Raw genomic sequence first — 25,956 nt, 5'->3', positions numbered from 1 at the left:
ATGATGCATGCAAGAACACTATGAATGTCAAGATGAACACCAAGAACACTTTGAAGATCATGATGAACATCAAGAACATATTTTTGAAAAATTTTCAATGTAAAGAAAACATGCAAGACACCAAACTTAGAAATCTTTCATGTTTAGACACTATGAATACAAAAATGCACATGAAAAATACCATACAACACAAAACAAGAAAATATGAAGATCAAACAAGAAAGTTCATCAGGAACAACTTGAAGATCATGATGAATGCAATGCATGAATGCAATTTTCGAAAAATGCATGATGAATATACAATTGACACCAAACTTAAAACTTGACACAAGACTCTAACAAGAAACACAAAATATTTTTTATTTTTATGATTTTTTAATTTTTTTGTATTTTATTTTTATATTTTTTCAAAAATATATAGAAAAAATAAAATAAGAAATTCTAAATTCTTAATATGAATTCTAGGAATCATGCAATGTTTGTCTAAATCTCCGGTCCAGGAATTAGACATGGCTTAATAACCAGCCAAGCTTTATGTGAAAGTTCCGGTCCAAAACACTAGACATGGCCAATAGCCAGCCAAGCTTTAGCATCCAGCTAATATTCCAATTAACTTGCCTCTATGAAGATGGTTTTGAAGCCTCAGTCCAAAAGAATTTAGACATGGCTTTACAGCCACTCAGGCTTCAACATGCTTCATGAAACTCTAGAATTCATTCTTAAAAGTTCTGAAGAACAGGATAAGTAATATGTATATTTCGAAAATTAAGAACAATAAAATAAAATAAAATAAAATAAAATTACCCAATCTGAGCAACAAGATGAGCCGTCAGTTGTCCATACTCGAACAATCCCCGGCAATGGCGCCAAAAACTTGGTGCACGAAATTGTGATCATCAACAATGGCGCCAAAAACTTGGTAGCGCTCTCAAATGTGAATCACACTTTGTCACAACTCCGCACAACTAACCAGCAAGTGCACTGGGTCGTCCAAGTAATACCTTACGTGAGTAAGGGTCGATCCCACGGAGATTGTTGGTATGAAGCAAGCTATGGTCATCTTGTAAATCTCAGTTAGGCGGATAATAAAAGGTTATGGAATTTTTGAATAATAATAATAATAAATAAACAGAAAATAAAGATGGAAATACTTATGTAAATCATTGGTGAGAATTTCAGACAAGTGTATGGAGGTGCTTGTTCCTGTTGAATCTCTGCTTTCTTACTGCTTTCATCCAATCCTTCTTAATCCTTTCCATGGAAAGCTGTATGTAGGACATCACCATTGTTAATGGCTACATCCCATCCTCTCAGTAAAAATGGTCCAAATGCTCTGTCACAGCACGACTAATCATCTGTCGGTTCTCGATCATGTTGGAATAGAATCCCTTGATTCTTTCGCGTTTGTCATCACGCCCAGCAATCGCGAGTTTGAAGCTCGTCACAGTCATTCAATCCCGGAATCCTACTCAGAATACCACAGACAAGGTTATACTTTCCGAATTTCCATGAATGCCGCCAACAATTCTAGCTTATACCACGAAGATTCTGATTAAGGAATCCAAGAGATATGCACCCGGTCTAAGGTAGAACAAAAGTGATTGTCAGTCACGCGCGTTCATAGGTGAGAATGATGATGAGTGTCACAGATCATCACATTCATCAAGTTGAAGTGCAACGAATATCTTAGAACAAGAATAAGTCGAATTGAATAAAAAATAGAAGTACTTGCATTAAAACTCGAGGTACAGCAAAGCTCCACACCCTTAATCCATGGTGTGTAGAAACTCAACCATTGAAAATACATAAGTGTTGAAGGTCCAGGCATGGCCGAGAGGCCAGCCCCCAAAACGTGATCACTGGATCCAAAAATACAATCCAGGATGAAAATATAATAGTAAAAAGTCCTATTTATACTAGACTAGCTACTAGGGTTTACAGAAGTAAGTAATTGATGCAGAAATCCACTTCCAGGACCCACTTGGTGTGTGCTTGGGCTGAGCTTGAACTTTACACGAGCTAAGGCTTCTATTGGAGTTGAACGCCAAGTTGTAACGTGTTTTTGGCGTTCAACTCTGGTTCGTGACGTGTTTCTGGCGTTTGACTCCAGAATGCAGCATAGAACTGGCGTTGAGCGCTAGTTTGCGTCGTCTAATCTCGAATAAAGTATGGACTATTATATATTACTGAAAATCTCTGGATGTCTACTTTCCAACGTCATTGAGAGTGCGCCATTTGGAGTTCTATAGCTCCAGAAAATCCATTTCGAGTGCAGGGAGGTCAGAATCCAACAATATCAGCAGTCCTTTGTCAGCCTTTTATCAGAGTTTTGCTCAGGTCCCTCAATTTTAGCCAGAAATTACCTGAATCACAGAAAAATACACAAACTCATAGTAAATTCCAAAAATAGAATTTAGCATAAAAACTAAAGAAAACATCCCTAAAAGTAGCTAGATCTTACTAAAAATTACCTAAAAACAATGCCAAAAAGCGTATAAATTATCCGCTCATCACTTGGCCTACTTGATAATAGCTGGGTTCAAAGCACATACGAAGCTAGAGAAAGCTGGGCAACGGCTTTGACCGATGCTAACCGGCTTTGACCAGTTCTATTTCTTAAGCTGTTCCAATACTGGATCGGACCAGCTGGGAGTCCGGTCCACCAGTTTTTGCAGTCGAATAGGCCGATGCAGCAAAAGCCAAATCGTCTCTTTTCTCTCGGCTCTCATTCTCTTCGGTCACGTCATTCAACAACGAAGAAAGAATGAAATAAAAGGTGCAAAAGCTATGATGGTTTATAGAACAAAAGTTGTATTCCCGCATCCATGCAAGAAGAAAGGGCTAATACCAAAAGGCTAGTCACACTACGGTCAGATCACATCAAAAACTATTTTCCCTCATTTGTGCTGCACCAAGGATCTAAGAAGAAATCTACCAAGTCTCAAGCACAAATCAAGCAACGATGGAGAAATCAAAGTCAAATTTGGATAGTAGAAGATCCACTGTCCAAATCCAAACTTTGGGCCAAAGTAAAACTCTACGGGCTAGATTGAAGAAACTTGAAGAAAAAAGATGAGAGAGAATGGGTAAGAAACATGCAACAGAGTCGGATCTCTCTCTCCCCATTGACGAAGCCATTGCAACTCTGATGCAGGAGAAGAAGACAGTATGGGTTTTGAACTTGCTTCAACCTTGGAAGCTCCACTCTTCTATAATAAAGGTGAACGGCCAACGATTGAAGGCAAGAGAGTAAGAACAAAACACAAAATTTAGTTCTCATCGCTGCCTTACCTGTTTGAGTTCTTCTCCTTGATGGTTCTCATTTAGTATTTCTTTTTCTCATTTTGGTCTGTCTGAGTCTCCTCAGAAAAGGCAAACATAGTGAGGTTTCTGAGAAACTGCCAATGAGAGGTAAAGGGCAGTGAGTTACACTTGGAGAAAAAGGCGTAAGATGTTTCAGATTTTCTTTGCACATCTTTCTGTTTTGCTTCATGATACTGTGGGGATTTTCTTACAAGTTGGGTTAATACTTGGCTGTTGAAAGCTACAATGAGTCCTAGTCAAATTCAGATTTGGTCAGAATTTGGATTTGTCCCAGATAGGATTGGGTAGATCCTATTCAAAATATTGGTGTATGTAATTCAGCGAAAACGTTAGTCAATTTCCATCAACATTGTGATGGAGACTGGATGTAGGCTACATTGCATTTAGTAGCTGAACCAGGATATATCTAGGTGTTATTTATACTGCTATACTCCATTTCTGTTTCTGTTGCTCAAGAGACAAATAGAAAATGTCTCTCAACGCAACATGAGACAAAAGTAAAAAGTATCTCCTAACTTCCTTTGAAAAGTTAACAAGTAAGATTTAGAAGAAAGGGAGGCTAACATACAACCCCCGCTTCTCTGAAGCACTAATAGCCATCAAAGTTTAATTTTAATACAGTGACAGTGTAGAATATTTTGTATAATTTTTCAATTGCATTCTTACATTTACATGACTATTCATACAATTAATAAAAAATATAACTTAGACCATCTTCAATTATTATCTTCATCCTCTTGTAGATCAATAACATCATATAAATTTGTAAAAAAATGGCTCTGTAAAAAAAAGCCTATTCCGCCAGGGAACCCGCCCCGCCTAGCCGAAGTCTGTCAAAACTCACGGACTAGTCGGGTTAGGAAGATTTTTTAAGTTTGGTGGTGTTAAATTTCAACTCATACCGTCTTTTTTTTAGTGGGTTAAGTAGGCCAGCTCAACGAATTTCGGCCCATTTGCCACCACTAACCACAAAATCCATAATTATATACTTATATATTATCATATAAAATATATTTATTGTCTTAAAATATTTTAATTTGCAAACACAAACCTCACATCTGATTCAATTTAGTAATAAACCTAAGGACTATAATAAATGTTATTTTTTTCAACCAAAATATTTGTTTTAATACAATGATTAATATTTTATCTTCTTTTATGGAATATAGGACTTTTACTCTAAATTTAATTATAGCTATTCATTTATCTTTTAAATTATTTTATAGTTTATTATAGTAATTAATTAATATAAAAAAAGAATCATTCCTTTTTTATAGTATATAAAAAATTTCTCTATTTTCTATTATCTTATAACATAATATTTAAATATTTTTTGAAAAATTTATTATAGAGAACTTAGGGAGATTTTAATTATTAAAAGAATCGTTAATAAAAAATATTAAAAATATAATTTTTTCTAATATTTAGAGAAAATGACTAATTTTTTTTAAAGAGACAAATATATTTTTAGGTGATTTTTTTATTTATTTTGTTCTTATAAAATCATACCATTTTTTTGTTTCCCACAGCATTCCCTAATTCAACAGGTCAAGGACTAATAACCATACCTTTTTTTATTTTACCCAAAATTATACATAACTGGAATGTATTAAAACATCATTAACAGGCCCATCCCTGTTTGTTATGGCCCATTGATTTAAATCCAAATGGCCGTTCACTACTTGTTAAAACGGAGCCCAAACATCAGAACCCATTGCACCTTCTCAGTGTGCTCATCTCAACAGTGCATGCATCAATTTTAAGCTGTTAGACAACCTACAACAAGCTCTGCAAGCTGCTCCCGCGCACAGCGTAGTTTCATGTGTCATTGTTACATTCAAGAAGAGCAGACATCTTTATCTCTATATCTACTAGTTTTAAGACCTGTGCCAAGCACGGAGACATAAAAGCAACGGCTTCTAAGCATAAATAATGGAATCCCGTTGTGGCAATATTCAACAATAGCATATTTGCAAGCAGTAACTACAGTCTTAAGGAGACAAAATGCAAACAACACCTTGAAAAGATGACCAAAGAGCCAAACAACAAATGTACCATTCAAGGCAGAATGGAATGTAGTGAGTTGACAAAAACCTCTCTATAGACAACATTCATAGTATGATTTGAGACTGTGCCATTAGAGCCAACAAATAATACCTTTAGACCAGAATAACTATTGACCCGAGAGAGTGCAACATAAAGCTGACCATGAGTGAAAACAGGTCTTGGAAGATACATGTCAATAGTTGACAGTGTTCGTCCCTAGGAGTTTTTAAGGTCATTGCAAAGCAAAGCGTAATCGAAAACTGTCTCCGGGTAAATCTAATCGGTAATGTTTCATTATTAGGGACCAAATTCATCCTGGGAATAAAGACAACTTCACCAATATTACGACTTGCTAATATGATGCACTCAATGACATGATCACCAAGTCGCCTAACTTGCATTCGCGTACCATTGCATAGTCCATTAGATTGGTCAATATTGCGAAGAAGCATGATAGGAACACCAATTTTATGAACTAACCTGTGTTGAGGAATTCCAGAACAATTCAACGCATTCAACGACTTTATGCTCATTGTGTATAATTCAGATTCTAAGTGACCATCTTCATTAAGCAGTGTGTCAGAGCTCAGGTAAACCCTTTCATTGCCAGGGATAAAAGACATCACATGATTATTAACTTTAGTAACAATATCAAGTGTTGGTGCCAATATACTCATGTCCTTAAAATAATCCACACTAGAAGTATGGAGTAAAATGTCAGGATAAACAAACAACACTAAATCGTGGAGACCTGGAGACTCAATATTCAATAGCAAGTTGTCTGGTATTCTAATCACCGATTCGCCATCAATACTGTCTCCAAATAACCCATCACCTATTTGAAGCAGCCAGTCAGCAAATTTCTCTAACTGTACATTGTGGATATCTTGCGGATCACAACCCAGCCTCATGTTTTTGGTCAATTGCAACACCTAGCAAGATTGCCACAGGTACAAAGCATTAATACATGCATGAACAATCTCCTCCCGGGAACCACGAGGAATCACAGGCAATATCTGACGGAACTCACTTCCCAAAACAACAACTTTTCCACCAAACAGAGTATTGGGATTATATCCATGATCAAAATGAAGAACATCCTTAAAGCACTTGTCGAGTGCTTCAAAGCAAAATTTGTTTAACATAGGTGCCTCGTCCCATATAATTAATTTTGCAGATGAAATAAGATGTGCAAGAGGTGTTCCTTACCTTATATTACAAATGGAATCTTGGTTAACATTGAGTGGAACCTTAAAGCGTGAATGAGCAGTTCGCCTATTTGGCAAAAATAGCGCTACAATGCCACTGGATGCCACATTTAAAACAATATAACCTTTCGACCTTATTGAAGTGAAAAGTGCATTCCATAGAAAAGTCTTCCGAGTTCCACCAGATCCATAAACAAAGAAAAAATCACATATGTCACGACTGACTGCATTGAATATTGTGTCATACGCGACACATTGGTCTCGATTCAAGCGGGAAACTAAATTGACAGAAATACTTGCCAACTCGGTCTTATTGAAATTGAGCTCATGAAAGAAGAATGTGTCTGGAGGTTCAATGGAATCCACCAAATTTGGAAATGGCATGTCAGTAAATTCTACGAATGTCCTACCATTCGGCTGCAACAATTTTTTAATTTTGGTGAGAGTGGTGGACTTGATCTCATAAGCAAAATGCTCGAAACCTAAACCTATAATAGAGGAGGTTAATATCACAAACTACTTCGCCATAGTGCTAAAGAATAAATCCATAAAACATAGCAGTATAATGAAAAACGAAAAGGGAAGTTTTTAAATAGCTAGATGTGAATTTGGTGAAATAGCAAAATAATTGTGCAAAAAAAAATGCGAACTTCACCTAAATTTATGTCTCCTATCAAACATCGTGTTATCTGCACAATGTTGCCAACATTGTTCCCATACCATGTCGGAGCAGACCATGTTATTTGACATCAAAAGCTTTGCAAACAACCTCCTGATATAATTCGGTGAAGCCCACGAACTAGCTTCATTAATTGCATCAATAAATTCCCTGTCATCTTGTAACAGCCCGAGAGCATAACAGGCTTCTTTGAATGTGTCGTACACAACGCCACCAACAGAACGAATATCAGCAAAACTTTGGCACCCTTTTTGATAGTTCAATAACAAACGAAGATAGTACTCCTCTCCATGCGAGTGAGGAATATGTGTGAGACGACCAATCACATGACGTTGCTTCCGTGGCTTCTATATGTGCCCCTGCTTATCCCAAACAAAATAAGACGGCATCTTTGCGTAGGTAAGGGTACGGGCAGCATCAAAATCCTTGTTAGCCTTCAACTATCCAATAAAATACTATCCTTTGAAACTGCAATCTTGATTACATTTTTAATATACTGATGATCTTCGTACAAAATATTCTGTTCATGATATATATCGGTAATCATAGTAATTTTGGATTTCATCCACAGTGACAACCGAATCATCTGAGTCATGTAATTAGAAAAACAAAGCTCTGACACGGTCATTACCTTTGTGCACGTACTTAAAGAAATACTTTATAGCTGACGTCTGGCAAGTGTACTTAACATTTATGTGAAAACCATACTTAAGAAGCAACGTCGCATTATAGGGAACAATGAAATGATTGTCAACGTCAACATTTTTCTTGCTCGTTGTATGACCATTATCCGAACGTTTATACTTTGGGAAACCTACACTGTCTATGGCTGTTTTCTCATGGAAGGCCATCGGATAGAACTTGGAACACTTTCCATTAACCATACATGGGCTGCTCGTATTTAAAACCCCATAGGGTCCATGAACCATGAACTTCTGGACTAATTTGTGTAGCTTTGGTTGCATGTGTTCGTCAGGTATCTCAGCTGAGATATGATGGTCAATATCATGGAGGATCTAGGCTTTTCATTTGGCTAAATAAACAACAAAATGTGACAGTGGGGAAGACCACGCTTCTGGAATTCAACTATGTAGACAACTAAATAATCAAAGGAAGGAAAAAAAAGAATACGCTATGTTAGGAGACAAATAACATATGGTAAAAAAAAGACTAATCTGCTAGTGTGAACTTGAAAGAGACTAAATGAAGAATGCTTACTTGCTTTTGGCTTTCAAAATATAGACCCATTCTTTAAGTCTTTTAGTAATCGTCTAAATTTATATTAAACACTCTAGATATGATATATGGCCTATCACTTGGCTTTAATGAATATTTGGCAACACATTCTTTAACCTCATTCCATTCTGGGTTACATGTGATAGTAATAAAAAAGCTAGGATAACCGGCATGCGTGCATATAGCAAGTGCATCTTTGCAATTGTTATACATGTATCGGGGACCACCGACAAAGGACGACGGCAAGATACCTCGTTTCCCAGTTCTGGCAGCTTGTGTTTCCCTATGAATTAGGCACTCATGAAGTCCCTGCAGTTGATGGGTGCAATACTTGTTCTGGTGGTGCCTGTGATATTGAAGTCTTTCAGCCTCTACCATAGTGTAACTATTCACCAAAAACTGTTGAAACAAACGTCTTGATTTTAGTAGTACTTGCGACTCATGTGCCCTCATTCAAAGTCAGAAAGAAAAAAATTCCCTTATGCTAATGGTTTCTCGCTTATGTATATTTTGCTTAGATCTTTCTTCGGATATTAAAATGTCGTTCCTAAAACCATCTTCTCCGTATGGAAATAGCAAGGGATATTGTAGAGCAAGATACTGAGAATGATTAACATCAATTCGTTTCAACTTATTTGAACGTGTCTGAATGATAACATCCCTCGCAAGATTTTCTGTATCAAAATCCCCTACAATAAGAGCTGCAACTTTAGATGCTGATGGTAGATTATATTTTCTTCCATCCGTATTCCTCTTCTTAATAAGACGAAGATGTAGCAGAGTGGTTGAATCTTTAGCGAACCTTTACCAAGCATACCGAAAAGACTTAGCAAGAGAGTTATGAGAATCAAGCATGTCGCTAAGGTCGGCCACAATTGTCTGATCAATGGAATTATGATGATAGGAGTGGCTACACAAAAAAAGACAAAAGGATAAATCAAGGTAACAACCCAAGAAAGCATATGATACGTAGTTAAAATATAAAGGGTTGAGAAATTCGGGAGAATGACCAATAAAACCAACTCACCCATTTGCATCAATCCTGTTTTGAACTTCATTTTTTGTATCATAAAAATAGAGTTATGCAAACTTTGGCTTGCTAGACTGTTGTGGCATCAAACTCCCAATGGAATGATAATTTTGGCCACTAATAACAAACATCGGAGGAGAGGTTCCCTTGTTAAGTGTGTACTGAATCTTTCCAGCCATGGATGTGAACAAAAACATACCATTGAAGGCCTTGATATATTTTTGATAATGCACAGCTCGTTCATCAACACCATCCAACAACAACACCAACAGCTCGTGCATCAAAGACTTGAACTTGGACACCGTTGGCCTTAGGAAAATAAGGATTTGTCGGTTGGGATAAAGGGGAATCGGCAACATGCCTGCGTATTTGATCAGCACCAGTTAGCAATTGTCAGAGAAGAATTAGAGACATAAAAAAAGTGGAGTTGGTGTGTGGAACAATCCGCTACAAGACCACTACACAACCATGGTTGCGGTTAAGACTGGGGAAACAACCTCCATGCTCATGATGAGCAACACCGAACCAACTAACAGAAAAATTTGTTGTAGTGCGACCTAATTGGTCACGTCAAAGGTTCGAGGAAAAGATATTATTCAGCCATAACTTACGTCCTATGTGTTATGGCACGCTTCGGATTGCCCCTGATCTTAGAAACGTTGCATGGAGACGACCCTGCAAGGAAAACAGGGTGTTACACGCAGTGGGAGAAGTTAACTTGGTGTTGTCGAACAGGAAAAAAAATAACACCAAAACTAATTAAACAACCGAAATGATCACATCAAGTAAGAGAGATAAGCGGTAATCCACGCATGTGGGGGGAAGACCCTAACGTTCGATCGAAAGTCAATGGACCAAAGAAAGAATTTACAAATAGAGCCATGTTCAAATAATGAAGTAAAGCTAACCTTGCACCGCAACAACCATGGCAGGTAATTGGTTCGGCACACCCATAGTGCTGTGGGGCGGCACATATATCTGTATGTTAGGATCATCTGCAACAACATACATCAAAGTTGAACGTTAATAATGCATACATAAACAAATCAGTAGACCAACGACCTCACATGAATGCAAAACTGCCAACATAAGCTAACTTGTTTCATCATATGAAAAGCATGGATCATGCACAAAAAGAAAGATAGTAGAGCAAAATGAGGGTGAACACTGACCGGATTCACCCAAAGATAACCAATAACAAACCATTCTCGGGGCTGGCTGGGCACAAAAACCCGTTCACTCGACGCCTCTTATTGCTTAGCAAATTCATCCATCATTGCCGTGCAAACTTAGCATGGTGGTCCATGGAACCAAACCAGCGAAAGGAAAGAAGAAACCTTGGCAAAAAGGCTAGTCGTGGGGAAGATTTTTGAGACAGCTATGCAAAATCAGTTCAGTTAATGCCAAAATTCAATAGCACTTGGCCGGCCAGGAGCAACAACACGCAATGCTAAACGTCAGCAAAGAATGGCAAGATAGGGAACGACCGAAAGCGCTGTCTCAGAGAAAAGGTCAAACTTGGAGAATAAAACCCACCCGTCGTTAGCAATTTGGTTTATCTTTGACTATGAAGTAATAGAAACCACTTCACAAAGGGAAAGGATCAAATCGCCATTCTGTAACCTCGAAGAATTGAAAATACAATGAGGCCAAGACATAATCGACCGATGACCTTGAAATAACGAAAAAATAGGATGAAGTTGGCTCATAATGGCAAATTGTAATAGCAAAATAATTGTCATTTTGTCTAATTGTAATAACAAAATGAAGACTGGTAGATGAATACAGGAGTCCGTGTAACCAAAAGTTCAGTTTGACTGTTGTATGTTAATATTTGAATGCAAAAAAGCTTGATGGTGTCACCCAAAGGACATATCCATCACAGCAGATTAAATTTACACTATTGTATTCAGGTTAAAGCATTTACGATCTATGCTTACAGAGCAAAGAGGAGTTGGCAAAGGTTATTATGGAATGTGTGGTATGAAGAACGTGATGCTTATTCAAATTTAATCGTGTGAATAATCTGACAGTATGGTTGAATGGGTGTGCGTTTAGCTGATATATATTCTTATGCATCTGCAATGATAAGCCATGTTATAGGTGCATCTGATAATTTTAGTCGTTGGCAACTCCGGGAGCATGGTTTGCGGGTTGGATATTCGTTGTGATTCAACAGCACCCAGGTTCAAGCGGCTGAACAATGACAGGAAGTTAAAAGCTTAGGATTGCATGATTGTTTGTATTACGTGGTTATGAAGACATGTTCTTAAAGCACATCTTGCATCGTAGAGGCTTTTGCATATTGGAAGCAGTTACAGCAACTCCAAACACTTTTAATCATTAGCTTTTGAAGCAAAATAGAAGAAAACTATACATAAATCACGCAAACTGTAATTACTCATAGACCAAATAGTGTAAGAGATCCCTTTTTCGGATAGAGATTATATGCAACTAATGTGTAAGAAGCCTTGGGAAACACATTGCAAGCGACTGTTTGTTGATGGATCTACCATAATGCACAACACATATATGTAAATGTCGGACCGCGTGAGATGTAAATGAAATGGCTATTCCTTGGCAGTGTGATTATGAAACTACAGAATATTAAATAATGTCAATAGTAATTAACAAATAATTAACAAAGAGAGAACGTGAATGAGCACCCTGCTTCATACAAAGGTCCATTAGTCACCTAACCAAACGGCTTCCCAGCATAAATAATGCAGAAAAAAATTAACAGAGCATCTAATAGCAGAAACACCAATTGACAAACAACCCAGGGTATAGGAAAGCAAGGTAATTAAACAAATCCCATTGTGTAATTTGATATTTAACATCATACTTTTATTTGGTTGCATGAAATAATAGAACAAAAAAAAGAATTGAGATATTAACCACATCAGTTATATTTTGATTGCCATATGTAGAAGTGACATAACATAAAAAGGAGAAGATAATTCCACATTGACGCATAAAATGACCATGATATTAACATGCGGCATTTCAATCCCATACACGCCAACAGCCCCATCAAGATCCACCAATATATTTTAATATTTGACCATTCAAAACCACTAACAATTATGAACATCAGGAGTTACAACGTGAATCAGAAGTTGAGATGAACCTCCCTGTTGTGTAATTGGAAAAATAATTGACAGTTTCTAATGTAACACCAGGAAGACTAATGAATAAACTTGAAATTATAAACTTGACTAACACCGGATGATTAGAGACATTGAAAACAAAGTAGATATGGCCCGTACCCCCAAAATACAGAGAAAGAATTAGGGTCACGTTGTATAAAACCCCAACAGAATCACGAAGAAGTCACCAACATCGCTGGAATAAGGTGAACTGAGAAAGATTGTGTAAAGGAAAATATATGGTAGGAAACGGCAAACAATACACTTAGAGGCACAAAATCAACCTTCACACGAGCAGGAGGAAGCAGCCAAGCATTCAGATAATTTTTGAAACCCAACACAGAGAAAACCGAACAAAGAAGAGCGGGAAAAAACAGAATCACATGCAAGAAAGCAGACGCCAATGGTGTCGTAAGGTGTTGATAACTCCATCGATGAACAAACCTAAACAAATGGATGATGTGTTCGATCACGCCAAAAAACACAAAGTTATCTAAACTTCTATTATACCAGAACAATATAGTCGAATATAGTGATCATGTTAATCAGTGTGCCGCAATTAATTGATGTCAAATGGTTTTGCATCGACTGGTCTAGAAAAAAGTTCATGAAAACCATGAAGCATTACAGTAATCTGGTCAGGGTAACATAAGGCACAAAATAACTGGCACATATTTAAAGCGAAAGGTCCATATCAATGGCAAAAAATGAAAAATGTGCAGCTCTTTATTTAACGCCAATTAATTTGACTAGCTTTATTTTTATTAGAGCTCTATCATGAACCAAGGGACGACGGGCTCAGATATCCTCAGCTCCAGGATCGTTGGCATTCTCTATCATGTACTTCTCAAACGCAAGGAGTAGATTCTTGGATGCAGTGTAGGGAGCACGAGAGGAACCTCTATCATCGGTTCTAATACAGATCTATTTTACAAGTGTATGGGTGACCATGGGTTCAGAGTCCACGGCGCAAATAGTTGCGGCTTTCGAGATCAGAGGGGTGATGGAACCAGCAACCCCGCCGATGTCGCCAGTACCAACCGCTTCGTCATTGCGATCGACTGGCGTAATGGCCACCTCCTGCAATGCGGCCTGTGGCACACAAAATTCAACTTGGAAACCGCTTATGTACACAAAAGTGTCAAACAATTGAATTAGAAAAGCAATCAGAAACGAGATCATCTATTAATGAAAGTAACGTACCAAATTAATATTATTTTTGAAGCAAGGGACGCGATAATTTCAGGATCAGAACATATCCTGGACACGGTGATCATGCACAGCTGAAATTTATTCAGGCTATCAAGCCTAGCAATTAGCTTGAAAAGACGTGTCTTTCCAATTAGTGCATTAAGCTCCCCTGGGAAATGATCCCTTCCATAACCCTTTTTGTGCAACAAAGAAAAGGTCAGTCTTCAAGAGCAGAGTTCACAAAGTTTTAAGTTAAAGGAAACAAACTACAAATCATGAACCTTAGCAAGCATATCACAACGAATGTCAGCGGTAGAGACACCTAAAAAATTTGAATCAGAATTCTTAAAGAGCACAAAGGTTGCTGTATGAGAGTCATCGACAACTCGAACCTGAATGCAAAACCTTCAAGCACAAGTAAAGTCACAATGAAACAGAAGGTCATGTTTGGTGACGATACACACGTGCTCAGCAGATTCAGTCACAATTACAGACTTGAAACGGATCCCTTCGTAAATACGAACGTGGATTGTAGGACCGTATCAATAAAAAAACATGGTGCCACTTTTTAACTATAAGGAGAGAACACACAAACAAAAATACCACATACGAATGTTGACCGACCTTCCTACAAAAGTTGATGCATAAACGTCGCATTTGGCACAATAAAATTGGACAGTAAGTGACTCCAGACCCTGTGGGCATTGCCTGCAAGCCTTGTACCACCATGCATGATTCCTGTCAATGTCGATAGCAGTCCCACAGGTCATATAGGTTAATTTCTACAGAAAAGAATGGATATGAAAAAAAAAGAAACCAAATGGAGTTAGTACAATTAGGTGAAAATTTTCTTCAAATGATCATGTATCCCATGTAAAGAGGGAACAGATAGATTGAACTGAATCATGAAGGAATCCACCAACAACATATGAAAAAGGTTGTAGGGATATTGTTTTAAAACAGGAAGCACCGAATGAACACACCTCGACAGTTTGCTTTATTTGACAGATTGATGCATACGGGGTAAGGCTGAGAAAATCTTCAGTAGAAGAATGCCTTATCACCTGGCCTATAACATCAACATCGCTGCTATGCTTGCCACCAAGTCCAATTAGCCTTGTGGAAAAAAAAAGAAGTCATCAGATCACAAATCAGATTTAAATGCGTTAACTCGTTTGTTTAGGAACCGGACTTTTGACGAAATTTCTTAACCACTTCTAGGTCAGCATTCACCGTAATCTTTGTTGTGAAGTTTGTGTTGATGACAGTCATAACACCTGAAACAAAATTATATCTGATTCGATAAATAGTTGATTACATAGAAGAATTGGCATATAATGACAACAACAATAATTAACTGAATTATTAATTGACAGTTTTGTTTTGATTAATATTTACAAACACGAGCGTATGATTAAAATTTGCCATCGGAAAAGGTGATATGACACCTAGTTTTGTTAATCAAACATATTGCTTCTTGAAGCAACCAACTTTAAATTTACCATTGTAGAACTTTATCTTTGCAAATTGAAGCACGATTATATATTCGGTGGCCTTGTTAGCAGCAAGAAGAGTGACAAACTCAGATGCATAATTTTCCCACAACGTGCATGATAACTTTTCGCTGCCACTTTTGGGTCCACAAGTATTTTGACGGCAATTCACATAAAACAGTGAAAATCAATATACAACACAATCAGTGGTACGTATGAATTATGGAATTTAAGTGTACTCCAAACTTTTTTTCCTAATAAAATAAAAAAACTGACCTCAGATCATCGAGCTCAATTTTCATGTAGTGTGATTTCTTTGCCTTTTTTTCAAAAGGTATTAAGTCACTCTTTGCGAACAGGAGACCCATGAAATCTAAGCAAGATAAACATAAGATAACGTTGCATTAACAAACACTTGGAAGAGGTAAAGAAAAAAATTAGATGACTCATCAGATATCACATAATCACATATAATAGAAATGATATTCTAGGCAGATAACATGAATGTGGGTGACACATTGAGGACACCAATGTGCATACCGATAAGAAATAAGTCATCTCTGACATAAGATAGGATATCCTTCGTGGGCAAAAAATTAAAAGACTCGATTGGAATATCTGTGTCCTCGACACTTGAAACCAAGGTGTCCCTCTTAAAAATGATCCTGATATTATGCTTAGTAGGCTAATTTCACTTGAAACCAAGGTGTCCCTCTACTATGATCCTCATATTATGCTTAGTAGGCTTGAACCGATCCTTAAGTCAATTGTGAAATTAGCCAGAACATACACCTTGCCCTCTTCAAGGATCGGTTCAAATAGACGGTAATGAAAGGATTGTATGAAACAATAGATTCGAGATCCCTGACAACGATTGAAAAAAATATAAAGGTAAGGATGATATCAATAGAGCGACTAAGAGCTAAAGGCAACAACATAAAAGAAATAAAAAAAATTTAAAAACTAACATCTTTGTCGAGGACAACTAACTCCATTGACGGATGGGAGTAACTCTTTTCATATGAGGGAACCTTCTACATCTTTAAAATCCTGACTTTAAGACACCAGTTTTTATTGGGAATAGGTAAAAGGTCTTTAACAGAATCAAAAGTCTGATCCATATGTTCGATTTCGGTCATGGACCAACTTGAATTAAAAATATAATATGGGAACCTTCTAAACCCTGTCAGGTTTTAGAAACATGAAGACCGTTTTAATGATGCTATTTGGTGTATGCGTATGCAATCCCCCACACTTTTCGTACAACAGCAATACCAGCAAGTGCACTGGGTCGTCCAACTAATACCTGAGCGAGTCAGGGTCGATCCCACGAGGATTGTGACTTGAAGCAAGCTATGATTGTCTTGCAGGTCTTATTCAGGTGGAATCAGAAGGTTGTTGATTGTATGTTGAATAATTAAATGTCATAAATGTTGAAAGGGATAAAACCAATTGGATTAAATAATAGGAATAGAGTTGAGAGTTGGAGTTGCTTTGTCTTTCTGAATTAACTCCAGTACTACTGTCTTCTTTGCTTGTGAATGATCTTTTTCTATGGCAGGCTGTAAGTGATCAAAGCCATTGCTGTTGATCATTGATCTCCTTTGCTACAGATTGAATGCCATTGGCCGTGGTCATCCAATCTGATGAAGGGTGAAGCACTTAGCAAGTCGTTCTCCTGGCGATCCTACTCAAAATGCCATAGACAATGTCGAATCTTTCGGATCAGAGAATGCTGCTTCTTTGGATTCTAGCCTATACCACTGAGACCCTAATCTCCCCAGAAATTGGCTGAACTGGTGTCTCGAAAAGTCCCCAACAAAGTCGTGGATTAACCGTCTGAGAGATGTATAAACATAGTTGTTGGTTCGTGCGTTTCCTTCTGAGTATTCATACGAACCCAAGTAGACGCGGGTGTTTGTCAGGCACGTATGTCTTAATATGATGAACAGAACTAATTGGTTAGATCATCCTATTCACCATGATGAAAATTGGGATATACATCTTAGAGATAGATCAAACACGGATCGGGTGTTTGTCATTTCCTACCATATATTATCCACTGGGATTCATGATTTAATTATGGTTGGAAATTAAGAAAGAGAAAAAAAGAGGAAGAGAGTATCTGTCGACTGTAAACGCCCTTTGAGAATTCATGTTTTTTAAATTTTAATATAGAGCTAGACTAAAGTGGTATGAGGCTATTAAAAATTTGCATTTCCTACACACAAATGCATTTTTGATTTTTTGCAATTGTTGTTTGAGTTTATCTCTTTTTTTATTGTTATTTTACAACTCTATACTTCTTCAATTTTATGTCTTTGTTGGTTGGATAGATATTTTTAGTAGTAGAATAAGTCACATGATTTGTTGAATTTGATAGGTTGAAAAAAATTTAGAGGCACATTAGGAAATATTTTTGGAATACTACTCTTTATTTTACAAATGGTATATTAAAAGTAGATTATATTTTGGCTTTACCTTAGGTAAAGCAAAAAGCAACATCCAAAAGCAAAAAGTAACATCCTCTACAGTGTTTTCTTTAAACTAAGTTAGGATTCAAATTAAAATGTAGTGGTTAAGAGATTTGAAGGATAGTTCAAGTTGAAAAAAAGCTTTGTTTTTTTCTCTGTATTTCTTTTTTTCATCTTGAAAAATAAGTTTGATGATAGATTTCAGACATTTATTCTTTCTCTCTCTTTTTTAATCAACAAAGAAATAAAATCAAAAGTCAAAGTAGTAGTTTTTTAAATCTTTAAGTTATTCATCTTTTTATGCACTGGGTCTTTTAAATTTTATAGACTTTAATTAGCATTGAAAAATGATAACTTATATTTTTGTAAAATAATTTTTTTATCTAAGAAATAAATTATTTTAACATAATAAATCAAAGAATTTTTACATAAATGATATTGGTTATGGTTCTTATTTATGTTTTATCTTTTAAAATGTGTTGTTTATATATTTAAATTGTATCTGTTATTGCATAATTTATGAAGTTGAATATGATACAATATACTGTGAGGCAGAATTTTTTTAGCCCATTCTAAGTGCTTATCAAATAGTATGTTGATATTCAAATGAGTTTTGAAAAATAAAAATAGAAAGAATGAGTATAAATTTGGTCTTAATTTAAAAAATTATAAATTATGATGGATTAAGAAATAATATTTATGTATTTTGAATGGTAATAAAATAAATAAATTTTTTATCTTTAAATAAAAAATTGAACAACAAAAATATCTTTATTAATATAAAAAATGACAATCTAAAAGAACTGAAAAAAATATATTCGTGCGATACACAGGACTTCTGCTAGTATAGAGAAATTTAATGTTTCTTAGAAAAGTAGCACGAGGAGAGTAATTTGTGGGACTGACTTTGAAGATGCGTATTTTGCAGCTGTATTTGGTGGATTTGCAAAATAATGATGATCTGCGTGCCAAAATTAAAGAGCTTATGTGTAAAAAATTAGAGATCGAAAGGTGCAAACGAACTTTATCCTAAGAGAAGGGAATAATAATATTAATTTTTTAGTTAAAAGAAGTGTTTTTTGTAATGAGAACTGTTGAGTGGAGTCAACGTAAAAAAGTGATTTATAAAAGTTTATTCATATTGAATCTCATGAAACAGAACATCCCTGTTTGAAATTTCTTTTTCTTTGATCACAAAAAAAAGTCCTGGCTTAAATGTTGTTTATAGAAAGTATCTACGCCAAAATATTTTTAATACTCCTACATTAAATAAATAGTATTGATTTAATAAGATAAATCAACAAATAATTATCTCAAAATATTAGAAAAATGTTTGTTTCCATTAATAGGTGGTGATTGAAGAAGAATCTAATTGAAAACGTCCGCAAGAAACATTATTTTTCTTTAAATATTCCCATATGATATTTGAGCATTTAGTGGGTAATTTATTAACAAAAGCATTGAGTAAATAGTTAAATTATTTCTAAAAAATCATTTAATTTTTAAATTAGTTTTTGAAAATTTTTTAATTAAATTTATTTTTTAAAAATTTTAAATTAGTCATATTAGTTTTTCTGTTATTTCTATTACTAAGGGTGTTAGAATTTATTAATGTGATACATTAAGTAATGTCACAACACATATCTAGTAGTCCGAATTGAATATTAACATGATTAATTTATGAAATTAGATCAAATTAATTCCGAAAAATTTTAATACCTCAAGTTCTTCTCTCAATTAGGTTTTGATTTGATCTAATTTGATAAATTTATTATCTTAATAGTCAATTAAAACTTCTAAGTATGTGTTGTGGTGTCACTTAACGTGTCACATTAGTAAATTTTAACACCATCAATAAAAAAGTGACGGAAAGACTACCGAATATTTTATTTAAACTTCTAAGTATGTGTTGTGGTGTCACTTAACGTGTCACATTAGTAAATTTTAACACCATCAATAAAAAAGTGACGGAAAGACTACCAAATATTTTATTTAAATAAATTAAAAAATATTTTATTTACTAAAATAAATAATATTAAAAATAATTACGAAAATATGTAGCATGTAAACGAGATAAGATAATGTGAATGACATGTGTATATCTCGTTTACAGTGTAAACGAGATACGTGTAAACTTATCTCCTTTATACTATAAACGAGATAAGTATCGGTGAGGCCTATATATACATGTCGTTGACAGCGAAGTTCTGGGCCTTATTTCTAATCTTTCCACCACTTTACACTTTCTGCGCAGATACACGTGATCCGGACATCAATCGACTGAACGCTCATGGCACGTCGCTAGGGCAGTCAATTTTACGGTTAGTTTTATTATCTTCATGTTTATCTTATCGCATATATGTATAGACATGGTTAGGATACTTGCCAAAAATTAAAATACAATTTATGGTTCAGGTGGCTAAATGTATCATTAGCAATAAGTCATTGATAGGATATGATTTTAGGAATGTGGTTCTAATTTGTTTGTGATTAAGTTTTTAAGTACATAATTATTAATTTATATATTAAATGTTGGGATAGATATTTGAAACCCTTGAAGTTAATTTATTAATTACATGTTTCTTAATTTATTAATTTAGTTATTAACTAATAACTATCCAAGTAAAAGTTATTTTTTAAGTGAACAATTATGTTATTTTATATTTATCTAAATTGAATTATTAAGTAAAAATTTGTTAATTAGATTATTAATTACTTTAGTAAATATTTTTATTTTAATTAACATATTGAGGAAATGTTTATTAATTAACTTAATAATTATTAATGTAAAAGGTTTTATTTAAATAAATTCAGTTAGTACGTGTTTGTAAATTTCTGTTAAATAAATGTATATATAGTTAACTCAGTTTGTTATCTCAATGCACGTATATAATATTTTTTTAATTGTGATAATTTATTTGTTGTCAGAGGTCTCGCCCACTTCTTCCTCGGCGAGTAGGCCACACGCTTCCACCACTGGACGCCATCGTCCCGTATTTGAGGGAGGTTGGCTTCGGCGACACGGTGCCTTTTAGGAATTTCGTCTTTGACAACTCCTTGATCACGACATTCATAGAGCGCTGGCATCCGAAGACCCATATGTTCTACCTGCCACGGGTTGAGTGCACCATCACCTTGTAGGACGTTGTGTACCACCTCGGGCTACGCACGCACGGAGAGCCAGTGGGAGGGTTCTTCCGTGATTTCTGCAAATGGTATGGCATCGAGACATGGGAGTTGGTGGAGCAACTACTTGGTGCCAGACCTCCAGTGATTCAGTAGTACGGGCACAGAGGAAGGAGTCTTTTTCGTTGAAGGTGACATGGCTTCGGGATCGAGTCCGACATATGCCTGGCATCATTCATCCAGAGACACTCCGATATTATACGAGGTGTTACATCATGTTATTGATTGGGGGTTATCTGATGACGGATAAGTCGAACAACCTGGTCTATCTCCGATAGCTGCCACTACTTGCCAACTTTCAAACGTGTCATGGTCTGTATTGGGGTTTGGCAGTGCTTGCATAGACCTACCCTTTGCTGTGCTCTGCAGCACACCCAGGCACGAAAGACATAGCCAGTTGTACTCCGCTGTTGATGTCCTGGATATACCAGAGATTTTCGTAGTGGTGTCCATCTAACCAACAAGTTTTTATGTATCCTACGGCAGCAAGGTAACCATCCTTTATAGTTTGCTTGAGTTCCAAAATTGTAACTCATTATGATGTTTTGTGAATTGAATTCGTGTTATTCTTACAATTGTTGACAGGTTGATAGGGTTGACAGAGCAAAGCAGGGACCAGCACGAGTAGAGGGTCTTCCGATGGCATCTGTCACTAGATTAGTTACTGATGAATGAGGTTAGCACTAAGATTTAATTCTCTTGTAGTTCCATGAATTATTTATCCTTTAATTTAGCTTGTATCACTGATGATTATTTCACAACTATCGTTGTAGTCTGTAGGCTATGTGCCCGTCATGGTTTATCGATGAGGCAGAGTGGGGGACACGGATGTTTGTTATCCCCCTCGTCTGCTTCAACATTGTCGAGGATGGTGGAGGAGATATGGTTCAAGGATGCATTCCTGATTCATACTATCGACCAGTCCTCCATGCATCGCCTAGCGGAGTAGTTTCGCACTGCCAGGGAGCAAAGCATCAGATAGGTTCATCACTTCTTTACTCCCGCGTGCACCTCAGCCTGAATTCCATACACATCACTGGACCCTAGCACGTCATATGGAGCAAGGGTGCGATTGGGTGTCCAGTATGCGACTCCCACTCTTGCCCACATCATCCCGCCCACAGCTCACAGCACTGTATCCTCCACCGCCTCAACCTTAGATGCATCAGTATGCCCCCGTTCCTTACTCAGGGGGATTACTATGTCCCACTTCCACCACCGCCTCCACCATAGCCACAGGATCCCTCTGCACAGGCATAACCTCATGTAGACCCACGGCTTAGCAAACCTCAACGCCAAGCACAGCCTCCACGATGTGGCACCGGCATCAATTGCACTACCAAGACCACCAGCACTAATGATGTTATATTATTTATTATGTCATTTATCATGTTATTAACCTTGTGTTACATAGTATTTTATGTACTAAACATTTCATGATGTATGCAACTTCACCGATATTGTGTATGAATGTTTTGTATCAGTGATGTTTCAATACTACAGTCCAGAATACATTATCTAAACATAGAACATAACGATAAAACACACCGTAAAATAGTTAACAGAGAACACAATCTTCAACTATTACATAAATGATTCACACAAATTAGAATATGACATTCATAGTATTTAATACAACGAAAATAACACTAAACAACTCTGTAATTGCCAGCACAGTAAATGGAAATAGCCATCTAAGCTTCGTCCATGTGTTGGTTAGGACAACCTCTCCTAGTATGCCCGACTGGCCTGCATAAACCATACCTCTTCTCCTGGTGCTCGCCCTCATCCATGTCATTCCGTAACCTAGTGGACACAGGTTTTCCGGTAGCCCTCCTGCACATGAGTGGGTTAGGACGAAGCTCAGTCCCATACCACTTTAGTCAAAATGCCTCGTCTGGTATTGATGGAAACTCCATCTCGTATACTTTGAACACAACTTCCTGCATATACACCGGATGAAAATATAGAGCCCACTCAATGCTTGCGGCAGTGATGAGCGGATATTTTATACGCTTTTTGGCATCATTTTCATCTAGTTTTCATGATTTTTTGTTTAAGTTTTTTTATGTTTTCATAGATTTTAGTGTTAAATTCACATTTTTGGATTCTACTTTGAGTTTTTGTGTTTTATGGTGAGTTCAGGTATTTTCTGGCTGAAATTGAGGAGTTTGAGCAAAAGTCTGACTCAGAAAAAGCACTGCAGATGCTGTCAGGATCTAACCTCCATGCACTCGAAGGAGCTTTTCTGGAGCTACAAAAGTCCAAATGGCGCGCTCTCAATGGCTGTGAAAAGATAATATCCAGGGCTTTTCAAAAATATATAATAGTTCATACTTTGCTTCGAAAATGAAATCCCAAAATCCAGCCCTATTCTTGGCGTCTAGCGCCCACAGGGGAGCAGCTAGCATCCAACATGCAAAAGGGAGTCCCTAGCCAGCGTTCAATGCCCCTAAGGAGTCCTAGCTCATGAAGACACTCAAATCTCAGCCCAAATACTCACAGATTGGGTCCGGAAAGTGGATTTTTGCACCCTAAGACTAGTCTATCATATTTCTATAATTCTTAGTCATTAGATTAGTATATATAGACAAGAGTTCACCCTTGTTAGGAGCTCTTGGACACTCCACGTTTTTCATTACTATTTTCTGTATAGTATGAGTCACTAACCTCCTAAGGTTAAGGTTAGGAGCTCTGTTGAGTTTCATGGAATAATAATATTACTGTTCTATTTCAATATGTCTGATTTTATTCTCTTATGCAACCTCGTTCTTCATCTTATGAATTGAGGGTGACCTGTGACAATCACCCTTGTTCTACCTGGCTTCCATGTGAGTCCTGACCTGGATAGCGTTGAACCAAAGCTAGAGATTGCATTGTGGATTCCAATAGAGTACCTGTGCAACTTTGGACACGTGACATGAAATTCCGTTGACCGTGGGTAAGTGAGGTCTCTGTGGTGTTAAGGATAGAGTCAGAGAAGCAGCACTTTCTGATCCGGAAGCTCTGCCTTATCTATGGCACCTTGAGTAGGATCGTGAAGGGGAGTGGATTGCTTAAAGCTTCATCTTCTGCTACAGTGAGAAACCTAGAGGTGGCTTGATGAGAGGACATGAGTCACTTCAACATGGTGGATTGCTGTAGTAGAGAAGGTTAACTTGATGAGAGGACACGAGTTAATCACTTACGGCTGCCATTGAAGGAATCAGAAAGTTATTGAAGTAGACAGTAAGAACAGTTAATCCGGAAAGACAAAGCATATCCAAAGCCTCAACCTGTCTCATACCATTGATTTCACACCTATCTAGTAACGTTTTATTTATTTATCTATTTTATGTGTTTTCCATGACAAACTATATTTTCTATCCGCCTAACTAAGATCTGTAAGATAACCACTGCTTGTTCAAATCAACAATCTCTGTGGGATCGACCCTCACTCACCTGTGGTATTACTTGGACGACCCGGTATACTTGCCGGTCTATCTGTGCGAAACGTGCGGAGTCAATTTCGTGCACCAGGAGGCACAAGCGGCAAGTGCATGATGGCATGTGAAGTGGAGAGATTGAAAAAAAAGGCCACATTCACACATTCCCGCCGTGAGCCGAACACAGAATAAACCTTGCGACCAACCCTCGAACGGCTCTAACTCCTCAACGACAAATACTGAAGCCCATCTGTCACAATGAGTAACACACATCTTCAGGATGCCATCTCTGTTCTTCTCAACGGCATCCATCAGCAGTTAGGAAAAATGATTTCCAGCCGCCAGTTGTGCCTGTGCCTGCCTGTCCTTCGTGACGAATAACTTTTGCAGCCTCTTGTAAGTGCATTGCACGATGGAAAAAATTGGTAAGTACCATGTACCCTTCAGCATTGCATTGATGCACTTCGAGAAATTTGTTGTCATGTGACCAAATTGGTGATCACCGTCGCAATGTTGTAGCCATATTTCTTTGTTAAACCTACCAACCTAGTCCGCCATCTCTCGCAACAAACCTCTCAAGGCATCTATGTACCATCGTACCCAGCCTTGCTTGGACTATAAGTAGTGTTTATGAGGTATCGCTTGCCTTCGGCGGAATTGAAACGAGACATAAAGTTTTCGGCCATGTGTCTAACACAATAAGCATGGAACACCCTGGGAGGATGCTATCATCATCCCCCAGTGCAGCCTTGATCACCTGAGATTTATCAAAAATAATCAACAGGCCTTCCTGTGGGGTGAAATGTCGTCTCATATTAGTCAGGAAAAATGACCATGACTCTGTACTCTCAGACTCCACAATTGCAAAAGCAATAGGAAGGATATTGCTATTGCCACATTGTGCCACTACAATAAGCAACACATCACTGTATTTGCCATACAAATAAGTGCCACTAGTGCACATACAAGATAATTTAAAGAATACAATAAGACGCATAGTTTAAAATTTGGTAATATTAATTATAAAATTTATTAATTATAGACATTATATGTATGAAATTATGAATATTAGTTGTGTCTTATGTAATAAAGAAGGTGAATAGGTCCATCACTTGTTTCTTGGCGATGATTTTGCTTGGCAGGTGTGGAGTGCGTGGATAGCTGGGTTTGACCGCCAGTGGTCTGTTCCGAATTCGATGAAGAAACATTTTCTTAGTTGGACAGAAGAGCCGCGTAGAAAAGAGGATCGAAAGCAGTGATTGATGTGCTTTTGTGCGATCATTTGAAATATTTGGTTAGAAAGGAATATGAGGATACTTCAGAATAAGAGCAAAAGGGTAGAAGAAATTATCAACATGACCTAGCTTAGCTGTAATGAGTGGAGAGATATGAATTCCTTATGTTGTTAATGGCCATACCGAAGATGACATGGAAATTTTTTCATCTATGGTTGTGCTAATTCCTTTAGTTGTCTGTATGGTTTGTTTTCTGATTCTGGTTGCTCCACTTTAGTGT

General features: G+C 36.9%; 1 protein-coding gene across 1 annotated transcript; it reads right to left on the bottom strand.

The window, feature by feature from the left end:
* Positions 1–5,161: 5,161 nt before the first annotated feature.
* On the bottom strand, positions 5,162–6,962 carry LOC107478650 (uncharacterized). Its single transcript, XM_016098785.1, has 5 exons — positions 6,590–6,962; positions 6,348–6,490; positions 5,676–6,302; positions 5,482–5,586; positions 5,162–5,341 (listed from the first exon to the last, which is right to left on the bottom strand). The coding sequence occupies exons 1-5, from the start codon at positions 6,960–6,962 to the stop codon at positions 5,162–5,164; spliced, it is 1,428 nt and encodes a 475-aa protein (XP_015954271.1).
* Positions 6,963–25,956: the final 18,994 nt, after the last annotated feature.

Source organism: Arachis duranensis, chromosome 3 (genome assembly GCF_000817695.3).
Source record: "Arachis duranensis cultivar V14167 chromosome 3, aradu.V14167.gnm2.J7QH, whole genome shotgun sequence".
NCBI classification, from domain to species: domain Eukaryota; kingdom Viridiplantae; phylum Streptophyta; class Magnoliopsida; order Fabales; family Fabaceae; genus Arachis; species Arachis duranensis.
Note: the sequence above shows the minus strand (reverse complement) of the source record. Positions and strands in the feature narration are given on the sequence as shown.